Source organism: Scylla paramamosain, chromosome 20 (assembly GCF_035594125.1).
Source record: "Scylla paramamosain isolate STU-SP2022 chromosome 20, ASM3559412v1, whole genome shotgun sequence".
Lineage (NCBI taxonomy): Eukaryota > Metazoa > Arthropoda > Malacostraca > Decapoda > Portunidae > Scylla > Scylla paramamosain.
This window is the reverse complement of record NC_087170.1, coordinates 17,363,631-17,390,550: the sequence shown is the minus strand read 5'-3', so window position 1 is coordinate 17,390,550 and position 26,920 is coordinate 17,363,631. Positions and strand designations below refer to the sequence as shown.

The 26,920-nt window shown below is 40.2% G+C and overlaps 1 protein-coding gene across 1 annotated transcript; it reads left to right on the top strand.

Annotated features, from left to right (window-relative positions):
* The first annotated feature begins 793 nt into the window (after positions 1-793).
* On the top strand, positions 794-26,711 carry LOC135110506 (uncharacterized). Its single transcript, XM_064022882.1, has 41 exons — positions 794-812; positions 1,647-1,795; positions 1,965-2,051; positions 2,638-2,912; positions 3,439-4,126; positions 4,362-4,472; positions 4,960-5,193; positions 5,930-5,995; positions 6,576-6,665; positions 7,213-7,385; positions 8,148-8,391; positions 8,855-9,102; positions 9,264-9,441; positions 10,198-10,440; positions 11,339-11,474; positions 11,797-11,921; positions 12,401-12,463; positions 12,825-12,908; positions 13,247-13,485; positions 14,171-14,360; positions 15,179-15,384; positions 15,767-15,992; positions 16,393-16,580; positions 17,063-17,257; positions 17,685-17,832; positions 18,252-18,344; positions 18,603-18,832; positions 18,989-19,073; positions 19,529-19,621; positions 20,159-20,244; positions 20,773-20,937; positions 21,195-21,342; positions 21,607-21,729; positions 22,702-22,775; positions 23,062-23,142; positions 23,357-23,572; positions 23,948-24,100; positions 24,249-24,353; positions 25,251-25,343; positions 25,499-25,591; positions 25,981-26,711. Exons 2-41 carry the CDS (start codon positions 1,705-1,707, stop codon positions 26,218-26,220), a joined length of 6,606 nt encoding a protein of 2,201 aa, XP_063878952.1. The 5' UTR covers positions 794-812; positions 1,647-1,704; the 3' UTR covers positions 26,221-26,711.
* Positions 26,712-26,920: the final 209 nt, after the last annotated feature.

Genomic DNA, 26,920 nt, shown 5'->3' with positions numbered 1-26,920 from the left:
GTTGAAAGTATCTTCTGAAATCTTGAAATAGTTGAAAATTTTGGGACTGTGATTTAAGATTGTGTCAACCGCACAGATGTTAGATGTTATGAGATGCATCCATAGTGATCGCCGTCGCTGACGACGATAACGACATCGAAGAAGCCGAGTCGCACGACCTAACAGCCCATATGAAAGGGCCCTTACTATTGCTACTACTAGTACTACTATATTACGACTACTACTATACTTGTTCTCGGATTCGCTTGTAGCATCAAGATCGAGATCAACCCCCCGCCTCCCAACCAAAGAAGCACGCGATCTTTGGGGAGGATAAGAATATATTCCCTTCCTGCCTGATAATCCAAAGTAAGGAATATGCTATACTTGTCTTGTTTCCATGCATTATGTGGAGGATAAGCAGTACATTTCCCCCCCCCGCGTGGAGTGAGGAAGGCTGGGAACACAAAGCGGTATATTTGGGCTGGTATTGGCAATCTCTAAAATGGCCGACGGGCGCCAAGAGAAGATGTTATCTATAATCTTATTCTCCTCTTACATGTATACATATTCCCGTCTGATAATATTTGCACTCATTCCTCCTTCCCTTTGTGTATATCTTTGGGACTTATTAATGGCGTATGTTGCTATTACTGTTCTTTTGTATTAATCTTCCCAGCCAGATGAAAGGCAGTCCCAGTATGAAGCATGCCTGCCTATTTCCACCTCTAGTCCCATTCATTAATATGTCATATATTATTTTTAAATCTCCCGAATGACTTGGCAGTGAGTGCATTACATTTATCCACCTTTCAATTTGAGAACCAATTCAGGTAAGAGTATGAATCTTGTCCCAGAACATTGCATTCCTATTAAAGGGAAATAAGGTATCCTATACCCCAATGTGCAGCGCTACTGAAGATATATAGGTAATGACAATAATTACCAAAAAGTGATATTAACTTTGAAAAATGAAAATCCCTTTATCTGTATGGTTGTTCTAAGGCTAAGTTTAAAATTATGCAGCAGTCAAGTTAGATTAGATTGTGTTTAGTGACTGCTCATTTTTTGGGACTAGCAGTTGGAGTTAAGTTAAGGGTACGAGTTTTGTCAAGGAGCAATGCATTCTTACTTGCTAGAAATACAATGTCCTCAGCTAAGGATTGCATAGCGTGTACTCCAGCAGGTTACAGCACCTGAGTTCAGTTGTGCCAGCTTACCTGGTTACATATTAGGAATTGCCAGATGATCTGTAGATAATGGCCAGTGTTTGTAACAAAAACACAATCAGACAACTAAATCAGCTGTTGCAGTGCTAAAGGGGTCGGATGATGAGAGAATAAAGGGTTGGTGATTTTGGTAGTTTACTCTACAAAAAAGTACAAAAATATAAATAGATAAATTGTGGATGGTTAGGAAGTCCTAAGCCCCCAGGCCAAGGAGAGATGACCTTACTTAACTCTCCTCTGCTCTGGATGCTGACAAGGAGAGGGGGCTGACAAGATTAAGAGTGTGAATGATGTGGGTATGAGTGTGTGGTGCTTTGTCTAGGCCACAGATAGATAGATACTCTGAAAACTTAATATTTATATTGTTGATGTCATCATTTATGTATTTACGATTTCACTTTTTAACTTGAAATATACATATACATTCTTATACTCCAGCATATCACAGCATCAGCTGGAGGAGCAGGGACATCTCTACATCACAGCAGAGGTCAAGATGAGTCGCAAAAGGAAGCTGAGAGATGACCAAGAACCTTTCTTGGTGCAACATCACCCACTCACATCTGACCAACTCTGTGATCTCCTTGGTTAGTTTATCCTTCCTTCTTCAACCTTTTATCTTTCTTCCTTTTAGTACTGTACATCAATGTAGTTTTTATTATTATGTAGTATTTCATTGTCAATATTTGAGTATCATTTGCTTTATTGAATACTTTGTAGGATTTTAAGATCATGTCACTGTTACCATCACTGCAGGTGCTCAGGAGGATGAGGTGATGGAGGCAGTTGTTTCACAGGTGTCTGAACCAAAAGCTGGACAAGTGTTCTTGGTTGACTGTGCAGGTAAGATTGAGAGAGAGAGAGAGAGAGAGAGAGAGAGAGAGAGAGAGAGAGAGAGAGAGAGAGAGAGAGAGAGAGAGAGATTAATATGGAATTCAAACAGAAACAGACATTTAAGTTCTTATTAACCTGCTTGATTTCACTATACTACACTTGCTATAGAGTAAAATTAAGTGCAATCTAAGGGAGTAGAAAGAAGATGTAATCCAGGATTAATATTGTTTGTTAGGAAGATTATTAATGCTTGCTGGTATGGTAATGTGGAGAGAGAGGGAGACACTGCACTCAGAAATATAAACTATATTTTGGTCATGTTACAAGGAGGTTTAAATTCAAATATGAAAGTAGGTAAGATAAAGATATTTGATTTATCTCTCTTTATTTAAATTAAGTTGTTTTTACCTTCCTTGCCCAACCTCCTTGTGGCGTTGAAAAAATAAAAATAAAATACTTTCAGCATTTTCATCATAGAGGATATGTAAACATTTCATTGTGTATGGAGAAAATTTGTAATCCTAATTCTGTAATTGATTAATTTATCTATCATCTGCCATACTATATTGATGTTTGAAAATGAGTACTGTTCAAGGTGCACGATTTGCCCGCTATGACTACCACCGCTGGACTGCCTTCTACCACCACAATGGCCTTGGTCCGCTACTGCCCCCATCCACTCCCGACCCTCTGAAAGACTGGATGGAAGTTCGCTACAACAAAAAACTTGGTTCTCATGGGCACCTGGGGCAGGGCGCCATTCGCATTGTGTACAAGTTGAAGTCTGAGGAGCGGCACATGGTGGAGGCACCGGGCGTGGCAGTGGCACCCTTCCGCATCATCCATTACCTGGAGAAACTGCCAGCACAGGTTTGATTGACTGTTTGATTTGGAGCCATACATTATTCTACATCACATACAAGTATGAGTGTACATATTCATGTGATTTATTGAGTAATACAGTAGATGCATCTCATAATTTTTGGCATTCTTATTTGGATAATTCTCTTTTGGAGCTGGTGTCTTCAGCAAGCCACTTTTCTTCCGTCTTTTTGTTGCCCTTGGCCAGGACTCTTGTACAGTTCCATTGTGATCCTGCCATCTATATAACAGGCCAGTAATCCCACACAAGTTAGCCTAAACAAAGCATCACACACACTCATACACACATCATTGACACTCTCAGCCCAATCAGCCTCTGTTGGAATGGGATTGTCTCATGAACAGCCCTACTATCTCTCCTTGTAATTTTGGATATTCTTTGTGGACAATCATCTTTTGGAATTGACATCTTTAGTGAGTCACATAATTAATGCACATCCTATTGATTAAAATTGTATATGCATTTGAACATCCTTTCGTGAGACTACCTATACACAAGAGCCAACATTTTCAGGTGGAGAGCAGCATCACACAACACCTGGAGGAGGAGGATGCCCAGATGCGCCTCCAGGAAGAAAACCAGCGCAAGGAGAGGGAAGCTGAGGAGAAGAGGAAGGAAATGGAAGGAGCACAAAAGGGTGAAAGCAAATTTGGGCGACGGAGAAAACCAAATAGCCGGTACTCAGAACTGTACTCACTGGAGGCAATTAGGGGCAAGGCAGCAAGTGGTGATAGTCAGTCTGATGAGGAACTAGCAGAAGCAGAGCCAAGCAGGGGCATGAGCACTTTCCTGAAGATGCCAGGGATGAAGGCGAATGGCAAGGGACAGCGAAGGGGTGGCAGGATAGCGAGGGGAGGGCCTAGCAGGGGCTTCAGGGACACCAGTGGCTGCACTTGGCTGGATGCATATGGACTGGAGAGAACCAAACCAAAAAGCTCGGCACTGTTTAGAATGTGTGACGATGATGATGATGATGATGATGGTGATGGTGATAGTGATGGTGATGATGATGGTGATGGTGGTGGTGGTGGTGATGGTGTGAAAGGAGGAAGTGATGAGAATGAATCTATTGAGGAAGAGGAAGAAGAGGAGGAGGATGAGGAGGAGGAGGAGCAAGAGGAGGAAGAAAAAGAAGAGGAAGAAGATGATGGCATGAAGAATGAAGATGGTGCAGATATGGTAGACTTTCCTCAACTTTTAGGTAAAGATGTCTTTTTGTTTACTTATCAATTTGATTGTTTGTTGGTTTACTAGTTTATTTGCTTTGCCTGCTCAAAATTTACCCAAAACATGAACCTAAAAAAGGCTAATAAATTGTAACTTATATCTACTACTCTAATAACTGTAAGAGATAATTATTCCTTTTTTTATAGGATGCTCAATTTCTCTCCCTGGAGAGCTATAGTAGTAACATTACATAACTTTCTGCTGTACAGGATATGCAATTGATCTTTCTCCACAAGCTGGTGACTCTCCCACAACTGATGAGGTCAAGATTACCATCACACATTCTGACCCAAGTAATCCCATCTGCTCCGACGCCTCCAGTAAGAACCTGTCTATCTGTTTAACTTCATCTGACACCTGCTTCTAACACTTCTTCTAAGGGATGGTTGCAACAGAGAAGTCTCTCTTCCTGTCCTTGTATTCTTTCCTTGCATGATCTAATTGTCTCCTCTTATATACTCTTGTACTATATCCTCCATTTATTATTCTTGCATCTTCTCCTTACATGCTCTAATTATCTTGTCTTACATACTCTAGTCTTTATCCTATATTTATTCTTGGATTACCTCCTTACATGCTCCAGTCATCTCATTCTTCTCTTTTCCTTTTTTTCTCATACACTCTAGCACTGTTTATTCCTGTCATCTCATTTTCATCTCACCCTTTCTTCTCACGTACTCCAGCACTATTCCTGCCCTTGCTATACCTCCTTACATGCTCCAGTCTTCTCATTTTCCTCTCACCCCTTCCTTGCACCTTTTGCAGACCCTTTATCAATGAGTCCCCAAAGCAGTGAAGTCCTTACAGGTGCTGACAGTAGTGCCATCCCTACCACAATTCCTACTGAGGAGCCTTGCAAGAGTACTTCAGAAGGTAGTGGGACAGAAGGAGTTCTACCTCGAAGAAGGAAATGTCTTGGCAGGCCGAGGTACAGGGGACTCCAGAAACTACCACTGAAGAGGAAAAAAGGAGAGAAGGAGGATGAAGAGGAAAAGATGGAGGGAGAAAAAGACGAAGAGATAGAAATGGATTATTCTCCAGGTATTATTTGTATTTTTTTACGTGTTTTCAAAGATGGATTTGAATCTAATCTGATAGTGTGTGTGTGTGTGTGTGTGTGTGTGTGTGTGTGTGTTCATGGACATATTCACCTTGTATTGTACTGTTAGAGAATTGAATTAAGCTTAAAATTCCTTACCTTTTATTCTCAAATCATCATATTTTTCTTTCAACTTCTGTATAAATGAAAGTATAAATTTATGACTTAGCATATCACTGGGGTCATCCTCTTGCATTCATCTTCAAATTTCAAGCGTGTACACTCATTCAGAATATTATCTTTATTCTGATGACCGATGGATGTGAAAGGTAGTGATACAGGATGTCTTGGAAGGGTTGGTACCTCTGTATGGAGATGTGTCTGTTAATAAAGAAGGTAGCTTTCCTTTAGTTGCCCTATGGTGATGACCCACAGCTAAATGCTATACTTGTATGAAAAATGCAATCATCATTACATAAACTATTTGATACACCATGTGGTACTGGATTAGCAGACCTGTCAACATTTTCAAAGGCCTTGCACTACTTTTTTAATATCATCAAACTGGCTGTATGGAAATCCTAAAGATAGTTTTCTGTGCAAGTGTACTTGTAGAATAACAGATAGGACCACATAAGAAAATAATCAAGCCTAAACTAGGGAAAAATAGAAGGAAAGTAAAAGTGTTAACTTACCACTAATCCTACCATCCCTTCCACCACCACCACCACACTCTAGATGAAGCACGGCCCTATAAACTCCATGAAGGGCGGCTTTTCCATGCAGATGCTGAGGATATATTCCGTAAGTGTTTTGCCTATGTCATTTTTATTTTACCTTTCTTTTGTTGACATTGTTTACATTTTCACCTCATTGACCTTATGTTCATGCTGCTTCTGTACTGTAGAGGTTTAGTTCTTTATGCTACTTCCATCACCTTTCAAGATCAAGGCTTGAGGACAATTATCCTCCAATTCTGGATGATCCTTTTGACTTTTCTTTTTGTTGCCCTTGGCCAGTGCCTCTCTTACATTAAAAAATAACAACTTTGTTTTATATAGGAGATATTACATACATACATACATCATACATTTCTTATTTCTTCCCCTCCACATGCAGGTAATCCAGTAAAAGCAGACATTGAGCATAAAAGGCTGGTTATTTACATTGTTCCATCAACCTTATATTATGCAGGAGATGTAACTTTTGCTCATTCATGCATCTTACATTTTTTCATTCCTGCTCCACACACAGGATAGGCAGTAAAAGGAGACATTGATCATATAAAGTTGGATTATTTATATTGTTTCCATCAACTTTATTTTATACAGATGTTACTTTTGCTCATTCTTATATTTCCCATTCCCTCGTCCTCCACGCACAGGTCAGGCAGTGAAGGGAGACATTGAGGTACATCGCCTAGGTGTGAAGACTCCCAAAGCTGGAGCCCTGTATGTACTCGACAAGGGTTTTGGTAAGTGTGGGTTTATCTGATTTTGTGTATGGAGCCTCAGATGCACTGGTGTGGTCTGCATCTTTGTATCTATATTTTGTTTGTATGCTTTGTGTGTCATCAGCTAATTTGTGTCACTTTACCTTCTCTCTCTGTTTCTGCCTCTCTTTCATCACTACTATTACATTGGATCTGATTACCTTGTTCCCAGCAGCATGCCACCATTTAATTGCAACATCATGGTGCCATTTATTGTTCTGTTACTCAGCTGTTTATCACAGCAGTGGGAGGAACACTGTATTTAAAGGTAGTGTTGTATTAATAGACTTGAGGGAAGGTTTCATTTTAAGCTCTATAAACAAGTTTATTTATAGTTACAATTGGAGAATTCACCCGTCACAGAAAATAAAATAATGTGATGTTTCAGAACATTTTTAAGTGAGGAACTCTGGTTTTCTGGTTACTGGTGAGACGTTAGGAATATGTCACTGTGTGTCTGCATCTCTGGGTATATTGCATCTTGTTACTTTCTTTACCCTCTCTTCCTTGGTCTCTCCCTACTGGACAGTTCCATTCAGTGACTCTCTGCCATGGTTGAGGGAATACTACTATCGCTCCCACAGTGTGCTTATGGAACGCTTTACTCTCAGAGAGACACCCCGCCAACCCCACCCAACTGCCAAGACTCTCTTCACGTATTCCACGCCAAACACCACACTCTGCATCGTCCACTATGAAAAGGTGTGTTTTGTGTTTGTATGTGTTCTTACTTAATTGTTCTGACCTAATTGTATTTTTACAGAATTGAATCAAGTTCATAATGTTGTATCTTTTAAAGTTAATTTGTCATATTTGTGTGTGTGTGTGTGTGTGATTCACCTACGGTTATCTGCTGGTCACCCAGTCAGCCGTTCCACTATGGAAAGAGCTCAGAGCTCATAGTGATCGATCTTTGGGTAGGACTGAAACCACTTACCACACACCAGGACAATGAGGTTACAACTCCTCAGGTTACATCCCCTACCTACTTGCTGCCAGGTGAACAGGGGCTACACATTAAGAGGCTCGCCCATTTGCCTTGCCATGCCCAGGATTCAAACCCAGGCCTTCTTGGGTGTGAGATGAGCATGCTAACCATTACACTATGCAGTGTGTGTGTGTGTGTGTGTGTGTGTGTGTGTGTGTGTGTGTGTGTGTATTTGCTGATTTGTATATTTACTTATTTCAATCTAGCTTATAATGTTCTACCTTTTAATGCCAAATGATCATGTTTTCCATTGATTTATATACACATAATGTTTATCTACACACAAACACACACACACACACACACACACACACACACACACACACACACACACACACACACACACACACACACACACACACACACACTTGCATCCCACTCCTTCTAATAATGTATTCCACTTATTGTGTGTGTGTGTGTGTGTGTGTGTGTGTGTGTGTGTGTGTGCTCCTCCTCCTCCTCCTCCAATATTACAGCCTGAGAAGAATCACACACAGGTAGAGAAAGGAAAACTGAAAACAAAGAAGGGAAATAAGAAGAAAAAAGACAAGATGAATATTAAACCTGGAATCTACACTGAATCAAACTCAAACCTCAACCTGTCACTGGTGGAGGCCATGCTAACCCGACCTGACCCCTCCAGACTTGTGTCAGCACCGGTGCTTAACCCACAGCCTTTCCAAGTGTACCTGCTGAGTGTACCTGCTCACAACACCTCCAGTGAGTGTGGTTGTACTTATCTAGTTGTAGTACAGTCACTGAAGCAAGCTGGTGTGTTCTATAGCTTCCCTTTAGATCATTCATGCCCTTCCTTGCTGCCTTTATCCTCTTAGAACATGTACATTTCCCTATATTACATTCTCCCTGTGTATAGATGCAGTAATCTCTTATTTTATCCTATAATATATCCTTCCTTCAAGTTGTATACCCTCTCTCTCTATCTCTCTCTCCCTACAGAGGTGTGTCTTGCCCTGTATCACATTCTCCCTTTAAGTGAATGCTGGAATCTGTTACTTTATTCTATAATATACCTATCCTCCCTTCAATACATTCTTTCTTTCCCTATCTCTCTCTCCCTACATAAGTGCACCTTTCAATATATTGCATTCTCCCCTTAAGTAAATGTCAGAAAATCTTCTTACATCTTGCCTTCAGGTAGTACATCCTGTCTCTCTCCTGACAGAGGTACTGGACAACTACTGCTGGACTGACAAGGGATTCAAGCGGTGGCCAACAGACTCCTCAGGGTCAGCCACTCGACTCCTCTGCTACCACTCCCCCATGAAGATCACCAGGAATGCCATGTGCACAGCCCTCATGAGACATGAGTTCCGCCTGCCCTCTCCTGACACCCAGGATGTGCGAGTGGTTCACTACATGCCCACCCGGGAGTTCAGGGAATATGTGGTGATTGCAAATGCTGCCAAACAGGTATGTGTAGGTGGCTGCGTGATGGCTACAGGTGTAGTACAGGTAGATAAGTGAGGTTACCAGTCTGTCAAGAGGACTAAATGAAAAGATACACAGATATATCAAAATTTGTAATGACAAGTGCGCTTTCCTTGATCATGACACACTTGCACACCTTTCAGATGCAGAAGGTGACAGAGGCAGTGTGGCATGACCCTCCTGTAGCAGAGGATGTGGCACCCCTTCAGACGTCCAGCTCCCGCCTGCGTCCCGGTGTGGTTTGGGAGCTGCTGACTCAAGGCAATGCCAGCTGTGTTATATTGGTGCCCCAGGCTGGTGGTGTCTACCTCACTTCCCATTGTAAGTGTGTGTGTGTGTGTGTGTGTGTGTGTGTGTGTGTGTGTGTGTGTGTGTGTGTGTGTGTGTGTGTTTACCAGTTGCATCTTTTACAGGATTATGTTAAGTGGTAATGTACATATATACTATTTTCTTTGATGGCAAATGATTGTGTTTATCTTTAAATTTTGTATGATTTTGTATATGTTTGTGTGTGAGAGAGAGAGAGAGAGAGAGAGAGAGAGAGAGAGAGAGAGAGAGAGAGAGAGAGAGAGAGAGAGAGAGAGAGAGAGAGAGAGAGAGAGATTTGTGTGGAGTTTCAGATAAATAATGCACACTAGAACTTTTTTTCAGGCAATGATTTTTTTTTCTGAATAAAATATAACATCTTCCCTCCCTCCACTTCCCTAAGCCCCATTCTGACTGACAGAACTATACTTAACATTTCTTTCCCATATTCTTTCTTCTTAGGATTGCTTGTTGACAGCTTTAGAATCAAGTTTTTAAAGCATTTAATGAAATGATAGACATGAAAATTATTAAAATATAAAAGAGAAGTGTAAACATAACCCCACGTTCTTCTTACATAGCAGTTGTTATAAAATTTGCTAAAAAAAAAAAATGAATATAACCCTACAGTCTCCTTCCATGACAGATGATATAAAAATTTACTAAACAAAAAATAAGAAGTATGAATATAACCCTCCATTCTTCTTCCATAACAGGTGATATAAAAATTACAACCCCCCCCAAAAAAAATGCATTCTTCTTCCCCGACAGGTGACTCCCCCGATATACTGGAGTGGGAGGATATGGCACAGCTCCAGATCCAGCCACGGATGTACCAGGTATTGGAGGTGTGCCAGCGGGTGAAGGGGGACAAGCCGCGCCTCATCAGACTCTGCTACACCTCCCGCAAGGTTCCCTACAAGGTGCTGGTGCATTACTTGGGTGATACAAGACCTTATGTGAATCTGAGTGTCAACGTGCTCACTGCTGCCGATGATGATGATACTCCTGCAGGTATCTTTGTGTGTATTTGTTGTTTATTCCTGACAGAACCTTGTAAAGTGAAAATGAGGGCAGGAGTGCTTTCTCTTCTCCATCAGGGGGGCCAAGGGGCTAAGAGAGTGGTGTGAATAAGTGTGAATATGAAAGTTCTGTGCCTTGTCTTGGCTACCACTCTTTTTCTTTCAGGGAGACAGGTTTAATGTATGTATGTATGTATATATGTATGCATTTTTTGTTTATTAGACTTGATCACTTAAATTATGAAATGAGTAAACACACACACACACACACACTTTTGTTAAAAAGAGTAAGAATGGCATTCTCATATTTGGATAAAGAAATGATAAAAAAAGTTGTTGATTTCCATGACAAAACCAAGATTGGAATATGCAGCAGTGGTGTGGTCTCCTCATACAAAGAGGAATATTATAGAATTAGAAAGAGTACAAAGAACAGTCACTAAGATGGTTCCGGAGTTGAGTAAATTGACCTATGAAGAGAGATTAAAAATGTTGAAAATTCCTACCCTTGAATATAGGAGAGAGAGAGAAGATTTTATAAACATTTATAGAATGATAAATGGTATGGAAAATGCGGACAAAGAAGGTTTTATAAATTTAGACACACAGAATACAAGGGAACACAATAAGAAGTTGAAGAAAGCTAACTGTAGAAGAGACATTAAGAAGTATAGTTTTCCTCATGGAAGTGTGAACAAATGGAATGAACTCAGTGAAGACATTGTAAATGCTGAAATTGTCAGTGCTTTTAAGACCAAACTAGATATATATAGGGATGGGATACTAGGAGATTAACTCCCCTTCCGTAAACCACAACTTGGTACATACAAAACACACACACACAAAAAAAAAAGCATAACTTAATAACTTCACCACTTTCACAACTTCAGGTAAACAAAAAGAGCAAGGAGAACAAGGAACTGGACTGAAACAAAAGGAAGATGAAGTAGAAGAAAAAGGAGGCAAAGAGGAGACAGAAAAGATCAGCATAGCCCAGTCTTACCTGAGAAATGATCAGCTGTACAAGTAATGTTCTTATGTATTTTTATGTAGACATTGATTAAACAGCTGTATAGTATGGGTAGGAGGAAAGGATACCACCATTACATATCCTTTACATCACACAAGGCATTTTAAAGGGATGGAGAGAAGAGACTGGAAACCCCCTTCTCTTCATTCTCTTCTCACAATGAGGCAAAGAGTAACACTTCATCTTGGATACTCTGTTTTTATGGAGGATATCAGCCTTTACATATATTGCTGACTAGTTTGAGATATATCAGTGCATGTGATAAGTTGAAGTTCTGATTCTGTGTTCATTAAATTTACTTGGGTTGCTCACTCACAGGATAAGTCCACACCATCTTCGGGAGGTCGGCTGTGTGGCATTGAAACCCGAGGACCTTGATGTGGAGGTGGAGGCCACTTTCCAGCAGTCCTCAAATCAGCTGGAGGAAACCCTCATTCCACCGGGTAAGGAAGAAGCTGAAGAGAGGGTCTGGAGTATGTGCAAGACTTAGATTGGAAATATTGAAGTATTGATGAATTCTTTGTATTATGTCTCTCTTCTTTTAATTCCATTCTCTTTTCTTTTGTTATTGTTGTGTGATTTTCAGCTGGAGTGTATGAAAGACTAGATAGAAGATATTATTAAAGTATTGAAAGGTGATCTTTCTAATTTCATTCTCTTTTCTTTTGTTAGTGTAGTATGATTATCCAAAATAGTCCTTCAGAATTTGTTTTTGTTCAAGTCAGCAAAATATCTACCATCCTCAATGTTCTCTCTCTCTCTCTCTCTCTCTCTCTCTCTCTCTCTCTCTCTCTCTCTCTCTCTCTCTGGCAGTAACAGTTTTACCTTTCATTTATTAGGGTATGTCAGCATATATGAATGTAATGGTTGATTTCTGTGCATATATGTATGTGCTCTCATCCACATGTGTGTCCTCTAACAGACAAGCCTGGGCTGTATCACTATGGACACCGCATGATGAAGAAAAGAATTATTCGTCTCCTGGGTAAGTCTGAATATTGATGTGGCCTTCCAACAGCCACTGACATAAATCAAGAGACCTGTTCAGGAATTTTCGAACTAATTTTTCCTCTGTTTTAGTTAATTTTGTATAATTTTGTTTTGCACTCTTTATTCCTCACCTGTCTCCCTGGTTGCAAAAAAAAAAAGAAAAAGTTATTCCAAAACCTCATAAGGATGATGCACTGTAATGACTCCTAAAGATATCACTCAAAAGAAAAAGTCTCAAAGTCCCTTGTCTAGATAATTCTTCCAATCCTTTAGTCTTTTCAAAGGTTGCCACTCTGAATAATGTTAAGGATGATCACAGTATCTAGTAGTGGTTCTCACAGTTGTTGCTTCTACAGAAAACTTAGACCGCAGTCGCAAGACCCAGTTACCTATTAAGAATCCTGAGGCAGGAGAGGCTTATCTGGTCACCAAACCCACAAGTGAGTATGTTTTGAAAGTTCTGTTTATATAGTAGTATAAAATATCTTGGGTTACACAGATGTGGCCCTGTCTCTATTTTTTTATTTTATTATTATTATTAATACTGTTAATTTATTTATTTTACTTAATTGTTTTATATATTTGTTTATTTGCCTTATTTTATTTATTTATTTTTTGTCATTTTTTCTTTTGTTGTATACTCCTTTCTTCTATCATCTCCTTTATTTCTGTGGTGTAGTGGCCAACAATCTCATTCCACTTGATTTCAGCTTCATACTAAGTGATTCAGTCTCCAATTCCACTTGATTCCAATTCCTTCCACTTAATCCTACCTTAGACAAGACTGTGATGGATCCTTACAAGTGGACACAGAAGGGGTGGACACCAATACCACGCAAGGACCCAGTGGTTCTGTGGCGCTGGGGTCTGCTCCGCCACAAGAAGCACGCTTGGGCTCCACCACTCATCCGCATTGACTATGTCCACCTCCACGTCAATACTGATTTGATGCTCCTCCACTATGTGCCAACCAAGGACAATGAGAACATGCTGGAAATTAGGAGTGCAATAGTACCAGTGAGTGTTTATATGCTTGTATTGTACAGTGTTGAGGTGGCCCGGTAATGTCTTTTAGCAGTAAATAATTACCATGTTTCTTCTTTAGATCTATGTACATATATTGTGTTCCTTCTTTAAATTTATGTATGTATTTTGTGTTTCTTCTTTAAATCTCTGTATGCATACGGTGTTTCTTCTTTAGCTTTATGTACATATACTGTGTTTCTTCTTTAAATCTATTTAAGTTTATTGCATTTCTTCTTTAAATCTATTTATATGCATTGTTTGTTTCCATGCCAGTTATTCTTGCAGTACATTCCTTTGACCTGTTGCTTTTTTTGGTAAGCTGTACTTTTATTCATTCTTATCTCCTATTCCCTTGTTAGCTTAGTTGTTTGTGTCCTCTTGATATTGGGTTTCCTTCTAAACATCTTTCTACATTTGTCTTTTCTTTTTATGCCATCTATTTATGAACTATAACTATGTCTCCTCTCTCAGCACTTCCTCCATCATCTTGAGTAGTTTCAGCTTCTCTTTTTGTTGCCTTGTAGCTTAAATCCTAAGAGACTTGGTACTTATGCTGATGCTGCTCTTTGTACTCTATGAATACTTAGTTAAGTAATATATTTCTTCATATGTGTGTGCCTGCAAGTATGAGTGTGTACATATGTGTAACACCACCTGTTATTAATCCACCCATTAGCTGAGGACTGAGACCCATACCTTGCTCTCAATGGGTGACGTCAATTTTGGGCAACACTCGCAGCTCCTCACCAACAGTCCTCTGCCACCCAGCCACATCTGGGAGCTGTTGAGTGCTGGGGGCGGCCTCACACAGCCCATCACTGAGCCCCAGCCTGGCGGTGTGTACGTCACCAACATGGACTCCAAGGGTGAGGCACCAACACCACTGCTGTAAGGATTTGAGAACTTGAGAACCTAAGGGAAGGTGCAGGTAGCCAGTAGGGTACTAGTGTCGACGTGGGGTCTCCAACTGGCTGGGTATTGTCCGGCAGGTCTGAGTTGCCATTTGTGTATTTTCCCTGCAGTGTTATCAGGTCAGTCGAGGACACTACATTCTCTCTCTCTCTCACACACACACACACACACACACACACACACACACACACACACACACACACACACACACACACACACACACACACACACACACATTATACCTGTTGTGTCGATGTGTGGTCCGTGATAAGAGAGAGAGAGAGAGAGAGAGAGAGAGAGAGCACACACACACACACACACACACACACACACACACACACACACACACACACACACACACACACACACACACACACACACACACACACACACACACACACACACACACACATGATGCTCATCTCATGACATAAATGATCATATCTCTTGCTAGAGAGAGAGAGAGAGAGAGAGAGAGAGAGAGATTATGCACGTCCGGAGAGAGAGAGAGAGAGAGAGAGAGAGAGAGAGAGAGAGAGAGAGAGAGAGAGAGAGAGAGAGAGAGAGAGAGAGAGAGTATTATTAACCTATGGCATGTAATATTTGGTCTTGCAATGCTCCAAATAGTGCAAAACCAAGGAGAAACTCATATCTATGTGCTGTGTATTTTATAAAACTGCAAGGGGATTGATATATGCAATGCCAATCTATCATCCCTATTCATAAACTTGTGTAATCTTCTAAAGTTCCCCATTTCCCCTGCCCACCACAGACAGACTTGACCTGTACTCCTGGAAGGTTTTGGGGGACATCCGCCTCTCTTGCAATGACTATGGGCTGCTGGAGACATCAGCCTTGGTGGAGTGGGGCAGTGGAGAGGTCAGACTGGGGCGCCTCACCTACCACACACCACTCATCAGGGCCAGAACTGTTATACACTACATGGGTGACTGCAGACCCTACCTAGACAGAGCTAAGGTAATGTGATTGCTGGTGTTATAGTGATACAGTAAAGGGAAATTTATGAAGGTGCTGCATACTTTAATCCTAAGGCAAGTAATAATGGAACCACTGTTTCATTCCCTCTCCTTTTTTTGGCTCCTGTCTTTAAAATTTATACTCTAAATTTGCTGTACAACATTTTTTAAGACTGAGGAGAAGCCATACCAGTCAGAGGATTAGAAGAATGTTTGTAAATAGAAAACTCTTAAATAGAAACAAACTGTAGATTTGTATATATTTCCATTCATTGATTTGTTTCTATAAAGAAAAAATAATATTGTCTCCTCCTCTTCCTCCTCCTTCTCCTCTTTCTCTTCCACCACCACCACTACCACCTCCTCTACCAATATCATCCCAGAATGAGGAGCAGGAACGCCTCAAAAGACTGGAGGTCATTGCAAAGGTCACCAATTCAGCTGCCACACTTGACCTGACTCACCTGGAGGTCAGCACCAACCTTGGGTCAGCTAGGGGAGATGGAGTGGGACGCGACCCAGCCACAGAGGCAGTTGGATCAATTCTGGCTGGCTTAGGAAGTAACATTATGGATTCTGACACTCTGAACCAAACCTTTGCAGAGTTAGGTAAGCAGGAAACTTGTAGTGGTGGTGGTAGTAGTAGTAGCAGTAGTAGTGATAGTAGTAGTAGTAGCATTAGAAGTAATAGTATTAGTAGAAGTAGTAGTGGTGATAGTAATAGTAGTAAGAGTTAGAGTAGTAGTAGTAGTAGTAGTGGTAATAGTAGTAGTAGTAATAGTAGTAGTAGTAGTAGTAGTGATAGCAGTATTGACTTATAGTAGTAGTAGTAAGAACAGTGACAACAGCAGCAATAACAGTAGTAGTTGTAATCATAGTAGTAAAGGTAGTAGTGGTATTGTTTAATGTATTGACATTGTATCTCTACTTTCATTCATAAAGTAAGAGTGTGACAATTTGTTTTTGTTTTATGGACTGATAATTATAATAATAACAATAACAACAACAGGAGGAGAGGTGGAGGGGCTTTGTGATGGATCACCCTCCACCACCTCTCCTGCTGTCACTCGCCTGGAGGACCAACACCTGCAGGACTCCACCCTTCCACCCATACAAGTGGCTTATGGCTCCATCTCCACCACTGCACTCGTCAATCAGCTGTTTCCGGAAGGGCTGCCCAAGATTACAGTTCAGAAGGTGACAGGAAGTAATGGTAGCAGCAGTAGTAGTAAAATTGTTGTTTTCTTTTCTCTTACAATCTGAAATTTATACATTGTTCTATTTCTTTCATCAGTACTTTAATTTTCAAACAAGTATTCTCAGGAAATAGTAGTAGTAGTAGTAGTAGTAGTAGTAGTAGTAGTAGCAGTAGTAGTGGTGTTGTTATCTTTTCTTTAACAATCGCAAATTTACATAGTGTTTTATTTCTTTCATCTGTTTGTTTTTTTTCATGAGTATGTTCTTCAATTTTTCATTAAATCAAATATTCTTTGATAACATTCTCTTTTTCTTTCCTCTTAATTTTCAAATAAGAATTCTTTCTTTGATAACTTTCTCTTTTTTCTTACTATCTAAAATTTACATATTATTCTATTTGCTTAACCTCCAAACAAGTATTCTTTGACAATTTTATCTTCCCTGTACTGTTTGTTTTAGTTCTAAGCTTCTGTCATCCCTAGATACTGAGCCCCATAACCTTCATTCCTCATGAGATACTGGAAGTGGAAGAGGGAGAGGTTGGCCCACTCAGGAAGCGTCGCACAGAGCAGCACCTTCTGGAGTTACCTGAGATGAAGAATGACACAAAGGATGAAGAGCGACGGATGCTGCGAGGGCCATACAGGGCCATCCCACGCACCCTGCAGGACTGGAATGTGGGTGTGGGCTGGGTGTGCATGGGAGAAGATGTATGGTTATGTATGTGTGTGTAATGTTGATGTATAGATGGGCATGTTGGACTGAGAGAGAGAGAGAGAGAGAGAGAGAGAGAGAGAGAGAGAGAGAGAGAGAGAGAGAGAGAGAGAGAGAGAGAGAGAGAAGCTGTTAGGTTGGTAAATAACAGATTAACTAATATCTGCCATTATTGAGAGAGAGAGAGAGAGAGAGAGAGAGAGAGAGAGAGAGAGAGAGAGAGAGAGAGAGAGAGAGAGAGAGAGAGAGAGAGAGAGAGAACTACAAAATTAAACAGGTTGATACACAAAGAAAGACATTTACAGAGGCAGTTATCTATCTATCCATCTCCAGAAATATAGTTGAAAGATATACCCATCACTTCTTCACCCGCATCTCTTCATTGCACAGGAAGAGGAGGAATGTGATGATGGTGGTGATGGAAGCTGTGAGGGGCAGCGCAAGACTCGCCTTGAGATCACCACCACTGAGTCACGCACCATTGTTTACATCCGCCAGCATCACACTCTGACAGAGAAACAGCTGGACCACTTCCTCTGTGAGTATTAATATTTCTTGAGCACATTAAGATCTGAGGAAATTAGTTTTAAAATGGAGGCAATGGAGGGAGAGGAGAAAGAAGGAAAAGTGAAAGATTATCATTGCCTTTTTTTTTTAAGATTAGGTTAGATCATGTTAGGTTATGTTAGAGAAAGGATAGGTTAAGGTAGAGAAAGAACAAAAAAGAAGAAGAAAAGAAGAGATGATAATATTTAGGAGGGGGAGGAGGAGATAGAGAAAAATTAAGAAGAGAGAGAGAAAAAAATATGAGAAAGAATAAGGTGGAAGAAGAAAGAATGGTATACGGACAAAAGAGAAGAAAGTAGATTTAGCTATGAGATTGTTAGTGCAGAGCCTGTAAGGAGTTTTAAGAAATAGACAAAACTGAACTAATAGTGTCAATTCCCTCCTTTGCAGGCAACCCAGATGTCAGCAGGGTATCATTTCTTCCACTCATTGACCCACAGCCTGGTGATGTGTATGTGGTGGCTATACCCTACAGAAAAGGAGGTGTGTTTCAGTGTGTCTGTGTCTGTGTTCTATGGAGTTTCAGATTAATATTCCATGCATGGCAGCTGTTCTTTCAGAGACATTAATATTTTTCTGGGCAAAATTTGACATTATCTATCCTCCTTTCCCCTCTCCAAGCACCTTTCTAATAGACAAAACTATAGTTCTCTCATATTCTTTTATTTTTCCACATTTTCCTTCCTCAATCTCAAGAATCCTGTGATCTTATGCCACTGATCTGTCAATGGGCTCACACAGAAGTGCGGCGTCTGGATTGCCATGACTGGTACGTCACTGGACACAAGAAGGGCAAGTTCCGGCGCACCTACAGCTACATCAAGGACCAGGAGGGGAACACCAGCCATCGCCTCCTGCGCTATACTTACGACTATGCTTGGGAGGATAGTCCAGGCCTCCGAGTGGTGCATTACATCCCTGGAGACCCACGGCATCAGGTGCTGTGCTGTGGAAAGAAGCCAAACTATGAGGTGTGTGTATGTCTGCATAGTTGTAGTGTGCAGGACCTGAGATATATTCATATGGTCCCATCTCCTTATCGCAGAATTACAGTACATGCCTCTGAGGTGAAGTAATCTTAAAGCAAACTGACAAAGGTGATATAAACCAACCTCTGTGCATTCCAGGAGGAGCCTGAAGGGAAAGGATCTGGTCCTCTTTACCGAGCTTACACAGCCTCCATGACTTACCGAGATGTGCTGCTTATCATGAGTAAGCAGTGAAGTAGTTTTGTTATGATAATGGGGATAGTATGTTGTACTAGATATCAAATGTTAAAAAAAAAAATATAAAGATAAGGTATATAGTATAGCATACTTAAGAGTTAAGAGTTGTTGAATAGTAGTAGTAATAGAAGTAGTGGTAGTAGTAGGAGTATTATTATTGTTATTATTATTATTATTACTAGTAGTAGCAGCTGCAGTAAAGTTGTGAATTACTTATTAGTAGTAATAGTAGTAGTGGTAGTACCTGTTTTCTTATCAGCAGCAACAACAATAATACTACATTCTGATAATGCACACACACACACACACACACACACACACACACACACACACACACACACACACACACACACACACACACACACACACACACACACACACACACACACACACACACACACACACACACACACACACAATGATTGTCCTTTTGACCTGCAGATGACCCTCCTTTATACCATGTGTGTGAGCTGCCCATTCATGATCCCAAGGCAGGGGATGTGTACATCATCAAGGCTCCATCCCTGGCTCTTGGTGAGTCTTTTACTCTGACCTGCTGCAACCTTATGTTTCTTCTATTTTTTTAAGTAAGAAGGATTCTGGTCAGGGGCAACAAAAATTGGGGAAAAAACAATAGTGAAAAGTCATTAGTAAAGTAAAAAGCCCACTATCTCACACCTTTTGTGTATTTAAAAACTTTTTTTTTCTGATTAATTGACCTTTTCCATCTTGTTCTATAAGTTGAAGACTCTTTGTATTTTATATAGTAGATGAAAATATATTAGGAATTATCTGTATGATGGAGTTTTAAGAATAACTGATGTTTTTATGTCATGTTGCTATAGAGCATAAAGAAACAGAGTTTGAATCAATAGAGTTTGAAGAAATGGGAGAAAATAATAGAGTATAAATCAATAGAGTTTAAAAGTGAAGCGGGAAATAACAGAATGAATAGAGTGTAATGATATTGTATAAAAAAATTATATAGAAGTTACTTAATTGATAGAATGAAGAATTAGCAGGGGGAGGGGGAGAGAGAGAGAGAGAGAGACTGTTTCCAAAAATTTCCAGCACAGCGAGAAAGCATGTATGACAACCTGATCTGGACTGAGGGTCAGGTCAAAAACGTGGGAGGCAAGCGGCCAGCACTGCGTAAGGTGAGCCCCAGGTTAAGGTGGCTTACTCAGAATATGCTGAAGATTCTGATTCCTCCTCCTCCTCCTGTTTCTTCTTTTATAGAATGCATAGTATCTCTCCTCGTTTTCCTGTTTTCTTTCCCTCCCATTTTCTTATAGTAATTCTTCTTTCTACTCCTTTTCTTCTTTTTTCCATTTCTCTCTCCTTTTCCTCCTCTTCTTCATCTGCCATTTCTAGTAGTTCTTTCCACTCCTTTTCTTATTTTTTTCTATCTCTTTCTCTCCTTTTCCTCCTCTTCTTCCTCTGCCATTTTTTCCTCTTCCTCATCATCCTTCTCCTCTCATCTCCTGCCAACAATTTTTGATCACCCTACTATACCTCACTATTTCTCTCTTTTTCCTTTGATACAGACATTCATATAGTCGGTGAGAAATACCACATATTTATGTTTTCATACCAAAGGAGAATTTAAGATCTGCCTATATCATTACCATCATCATCATTATCATCATCATGCTCTAATCCAATGAGTATTCTTCCTCCCACAGACCAAGTACCTCTCCTTTGACCCCTCGGACGGAACAAGATCAGATGCCTTTGTGCGGGTGACCTGGGAGAGACTGCTTGACCCATCTGAGGTCACAGCCCAGCTGGGGGGAGGTCACAGACGGCAGCCGCTAGTCATCATTCACTATTTGGGTGATGAAACAATGGTGTGTGCTGTGTTCACCTTTTTTGTGCTTTTACAGAAATAGATAAAACTCATAAATTTCTTAGTGGTTGAATAAAAGAAAGAAAAGATAGAAGAGTAATTAATGAACTGATAGTAGGGTTAATTACAATGTTAATGATATATGCAGTTGTGAATTATATGAATTTACTTAAAGAAATATTGATCCATCCATTAAAGTGAGAAAGATAGGCATGATTCTGCAAATTTATCAACTGGTACTTGTCATCATCTTGGCAGGCTGGTGAAATGATGCGGAGAGGCAAGGACGGCACGCTTCACCTGCGACAGATCCAGCACTACATGGAGACTGGCTCTTACCTGCCCTCAGTGCACATCACAGAGAAGAATAGCATCAGGAAGTCAGCCAAGAAATTTACCATTGAAAGTGAGTGATTGTGTGAGAGATTTATAATGAAGAACAAAGGCAAATATAGGCACAAAAAAAATATAATATTACCCAACCAAGCTATTGGAGAATTAGTTTTTTCTATCTCCCTTTTAAATGTACCCTCAGTATTCAACCCATTGCTCTTGCCCTGTCCCAGTCACTAACCCTGAAGATCATGTTGACATCTTTATATCTCTTTTGCCACTTGAATGCCTTGAGAAAATAAGTGTGCTTAGTTGTAATGGCCTCCTTGGTTGGCAGATAACATCCTGTATTACATCAGCAAGAGCCAGAGGGAGATGAGACGTGTGTTGTACACCAATGAGGAGAAGAACAAGGCATTTGAGGAGTGTCACATCATGCCCAAGACTGGAGAACACTGTGGTAGATGTCCCTGCAATGATAGGTCCTTTCTGCTCTGTATTTCTTCAATCCATTCGTAATTCTATATATTTCAATCAACTCTCCATTCTCTGTTTTTTTCTTTGAGTGCTGTGAATGTACTGTATATGATGGCTCATAAGGTGCATGGGATCATAAGATGCACCCAGTTTTGGCAGACATTGAAATAAAAAAAAAGATAAATGAGCAGATTTAAGCTCTGAATATGAAGTGAAGCATTTCATCTGATATTTGAAGACTCACATGCATTTAGATCATTATTAGATCCCAATATTTTGCATTTAAAAACTTTAATATTTGCTAGTAGTCTATGTATCAATCCTGTTGTGAGATGTAAACATGTACTTGGCATATGGCATTGGCAGTGACTGTGAGAGACTACAGTCACTGTAGTTCATAAGAATGTTCATAAGAATGTTAAAAGATAGGTGCAATTTTAATTGTATGAAAGTGTGTCTTACCTCAAGGAGTAATGGCATCACACTATAAAGAACACAGTGAAGCTTGCCCATGTCACCGGATTCGGCACGTAACTGACCACATGTTTGTTTTGGTACATGCAGTGCGTGGTGCATGGTCACTACTGTCACTTGGGCAAATTCTTCCTGACTGGTGTCATTCTGTGTGAATTACTGGTAAGTATGACCTATTATATATTGTTATCTTGAAAGAAAGAGTTGTTTTGTGGTGTAGTACCAATCATCCCTTTGTTTACATGTGCGAAGATGTCTGGGGTTTGATTTTAGAGCCTCTGTTGCCATAGACTTACCACCAACCGCTGCCTCAATGCTGAACCTTGAACTCATAGGACGCAGGCTCATTTCCTAAGACTTTTTTGGGGGGAGAAAAGGTGCGTCTTATGAGCCATTAAATACGGTATATACAGCAGCCTGGACCCTGGAGTTTGTAGATAGGTGCATGAGGAAAGGACTGAATGTTTTTCTTCCTGCACAGGTCGCACTAAGACACTGAAGAGGCTCTCAGAGAAGTATTACTGGACTAACATGGTGGAGGATTTAGTGGCCATGGTGAGTTGTGCTGGGCTCATGTTACCACTTCACAGGATTTCATCATTCCTCCACTTTTCTCTTGTAAATGTGTGTTCACTGATAAGCATTTGTTTTCTCCACAGGGCCTTGTCTAGCACATCACTATTCACCTCTCTCTTCCTCTCTTTCTAACATATTTTACTGTATTCATTCATCTTTAAATCATCAAATTTTCACAGCAGCACAAACTAATTTCTATATATAATTTCTCCCTCATGATAGCTACTCACTCAGGTCATTCATTTAGTCACTCTCCTCTTTCTAGATTGTGAGATGCAAAGCATGTGAGTTCAATAAGTTGAATCGACCCAACCAGAGATTTGTGCGAGTGACTGAACCATGGGAAGTAAGTGGTCCACAGCCAGTTCCTTTATCTTGTTTCTTGCCATGTTCTCTTGATAAATGGGTAGATATTGACACATGCCTACAACACTTAAAGAATCTTTGAAAACCATCATTCACTTAAAAAACATGTTATTATTCATTTGGAGTGATGGAAGACAAGAAGGATGGTGCAGTAAAAGTTGTTTCCTCTCTTGTAACCTGCTTTCCCTTTTCAGGTGGTCAGCATTGACATCATAGGTCAGTTTGTAGCATCAAGTTGTGGCAATAATTTTGTAGCTGTCATCATTGACATGTTTACGAAATACACAGTGGTGGTGCCTCTGCGTGACACCACTGTATCCGATGTGACCTCTGCCCTAGAGACAGCTGTGTTTCTGCAAGGCCCTCCCAGGAAGTTTATTTCAGATCAGTGTGAGGAGTTTGTGCAGGAGGTAAGGAGAAGGACAAGGAGGAGAGGGCTTGTATTACCTTCACATTACTTCGCATAAGTTTAGCTCAGGTGCTATTTGCTGCAGATAGGTACACTCACACACACACACACACACACACACACACACACACACACACACACACACACACACACACACACACACACATTAAAAAATCATGTTGAGAAATCTATATAGCTAAATATACAAAACCTTGTTGATGAGAGGTAATATCTTACAAATAAAAACATCATAAACAAAACAATCTTAAGGAAATTATATTAAAAGTGTAACAAGCATGATGAAGACACACACACAGACACCCACACCCTCACACTCCACACCAGAGCATCTGTTTACAGTGGAGTGTCCCCACAGCTAAGCCTGGAGCTGGACATGCGGCTTGGGGTGAATGTGGTGGCTGTCAGCAAGACACAGATGAATCGACCAGAGGAGGCCAACATCAAGACCTCTATCCTTCACCACTGCCTTGAGGCTGATGCTGACTGGAAGGACCAGCTACAGAAGAAGGTGTGCTGTTATGCTTTTTATCCATTATTTGTATAGGATCACTAATATTCACTAGTCTCCTTAAGTCTGTTTTCTGTTTCTTAGTCTATGATAAAACCTATGATATAGGTGCATGTGTGCAGTGTCTCAGGTGGATTCTTTTTTGCAGGTGTATGAAATCAATACAGAGTACATGACAACAAGTGGCTACACTCCCTTCTACCTCATGTTCCACAGGGAGCCACGGCCCATTGACGGGAGTCTGAGTCTGAGGGTAAGTGTTTATACATACAAGGGTTAATTTAAAAAGGATTTCAGGCAGCAGCAAACCACTGTAAAGGAGGAAAAAGTAGAATCTTCTGTTGTTTGTGGGGGAGGGTAGATGTTGTTATAGGTGGAGGCAAGGGTCCATATTATTGAATACATTGTGCTCTCATAAGGACTGTTTTAAAGGTTATAGTGATGACTTTTGGGTTCTTATGGGTGTCTTCCCTCACTGACAATGCAGTATGTTTTTTAAACCATCATTGATATCATGATAACTCCACTGGCAGCCAGAAAACTTTTACCAGATTCTGTTAAAAGGTTGTCAGGGAAGAGACTGAAACAGTTGAGAACAGGAACCATTATGTGGAGACTCAGGGATGGTGCAACAGCCTGGCTTGGCACTTTAACCCTGTTGTGGGTGTCCTGTGTTAACCTCCACACCAATGTAAAAACTGTGTGAAGACAGAAGAGACAAAAGAGGGAATAAGAGGTTTATTTTGCCCTTTCTTTTTTTTAGAATATATATATATATATATATATATATATATATATATATATATATATATATATATATATATATATATATATATATATATATATATATATATATATATATATATATATATATATATATATATATATATATATATATATATATATATATATATATATATATAAAAGTTTAGTAAAAATGAGTGTCTTAAAAGTTGTTGGTAATTAAAGGAAAAAAATAACAGCTGTGAAAGGGATTAAGGATTTAATGGGTGAGTGTAGTGTAATGTGGTGTATGTTTAGTGTAATGTGGTGGTATGTTTAGTGTAATGTGGTGATTCAGTCCATATTAATGTATGTTGTGATGCCAGAGGATGTCATAGCTTAGTTGTTATCTTGTGTTGTGTTTCAGGTGAACAGCAATAGCAAGCCAACCTTCTTAGTGCGGGACATTGAGCCGTACATGGAAGAAAGGGACCAGCGTGCCTCAGAGATAATCAATCAGGTACATGCATAATACTCCCTCTTTTATGCTCATTACTTATTACATGTTTTCAGTGATTTAGTGAATGTAACCAAGGAAGATACGGACAAGATCCTTAAAACTCTTCATCAGGATAGGACAAGAAATAACAGGTTCAATATTTTCTTCCCACTTAGGTGTTGACAGGCCAGCCAGCAACTGAGAGGACCAAGGTGTATCTGGAGGAGGCAGGGGCAAGTGCAAGAGAGGCTGGGGATCTCCTTAATGGGGTAAGGTTGTGAGAGGAAGATATGTCAGAAATAACTGGATGAGTTAGTAAAGATATATCTTTGTAGAAAAATTACTTAGGAGAAAAAATAAGTTATGGAATAGAAAGTTAACAAGTAGAAAAGAGTGATTTGGCAAAGAAGAATAAGGAAACACTTAGTTAATAGAATCCATAAATCAGTAACAAATATAGATTTTTACAGTCAATGCATTTTCTACTTTTTAGGCTTTCTGCATAAGCTCATAACAATATGCATTCAGATCCATCATTCCTCTGGCCACTCAATCTTTTAATATCTCTATTCCAAACAGTTCTCTTGTACCTCTCATCCTCCTTATAATTTGCCCTTTTTCTCACCCAACACACCTAATGAGTGTATATCCTTGACAGGTGCTGGAAGAAGGTGGTGGGTCAGTGTACGAAATGGGAGATGGAGAAGGACACGTGGTGGTGGTGGCAGGAGGTGTGGCAGGGCTGGAGGGAGGTGGGGATGGAGGGGAGGAGGAGGGGCAGCACATGGTAGTGGTGCAACCAGGAGTTGGAGATCAAGGTGTCATCATGCTAGCTGAGAACCAGGTCATCATGGAAGCAGTGGCAGGGCAGCAGTTTACTTACTTACCTTCCTCGTGATCCAAGGTGCTGTGAGATTGGTGTGTGTGTGATTTTGTTTCTATTATTTATTGTTCTTTTTCTTCCCTTTGTGTTTCTGTTCTGTTACCCTCAGGTTGCATTAGTTTCTGCCTCTTACCTTTATTTATTTTCTCACATCTCATTTCATCCTTCATCTATCTTTTTCATCCTTTTCTTTATTTACCATTCTCTGTCTCCTTTGTGTACTTCCCATTCTGATTCCTCTCATTCTTCTCTCCTCTCATATTATTCAAGTTCTCTCCTTCATATCATTCAGTTACCCATCTTGTCATATCATGTGTCCATTTCAGATGTGAAGCCAGAGATTGCTTATTCATTGCTTATATATAATACTGGACAAATGACTGACAACACATCACATAGGTGAGTGACTGTATTACTGACCAAGAATGCATCTGAGGAAGTGAACATTCCATACCTCACCACCGTCATTCAGGTGACTGGAGATTGACAGTCTTCTCAAGACAATCTTCTTAAACCAGGATAAGGAATGACAGCCGGTGCTTATCCCTGTTATGGGGCATGTTATCTCTGAAGTGACAACAGAAGTGGCTATGACCACCCCTGCAGTGTAGAAAAGGAACTATGCCTTTGGAAGAAGTGAGAGATTGAAATAAGATATTGTAGATAGTTTTAATACACTGTGTCAGCAGACCATAGTACACCAAAGTGATGGTAA

Bases quoted from the DNA above. Each gene is read 5' to 3' on its own strand.
- LOC135110506 (XM_064022882.1), top strand. From the start codon at position 1,705: ATGAGTCGCAAAAGGAAGCTGAGAGATGACCAAGAACCTTTCTTGGTG. The intron at 23,143-23,356 runs GTAAGTGGTCCA...TTCCCTTTTCAG, and splicing joins GAGTGACTGAACCATGGGAA to GTGGTCAGCATTGACATCAT. The intron at 23,573-23,947 runs GTAAGGAGAAGG...GTGTCCCCACAG, and splicing joins GTGAGGAGTTTGTGCAGGAG to CTAAGCCTGGAGCTGGACAT.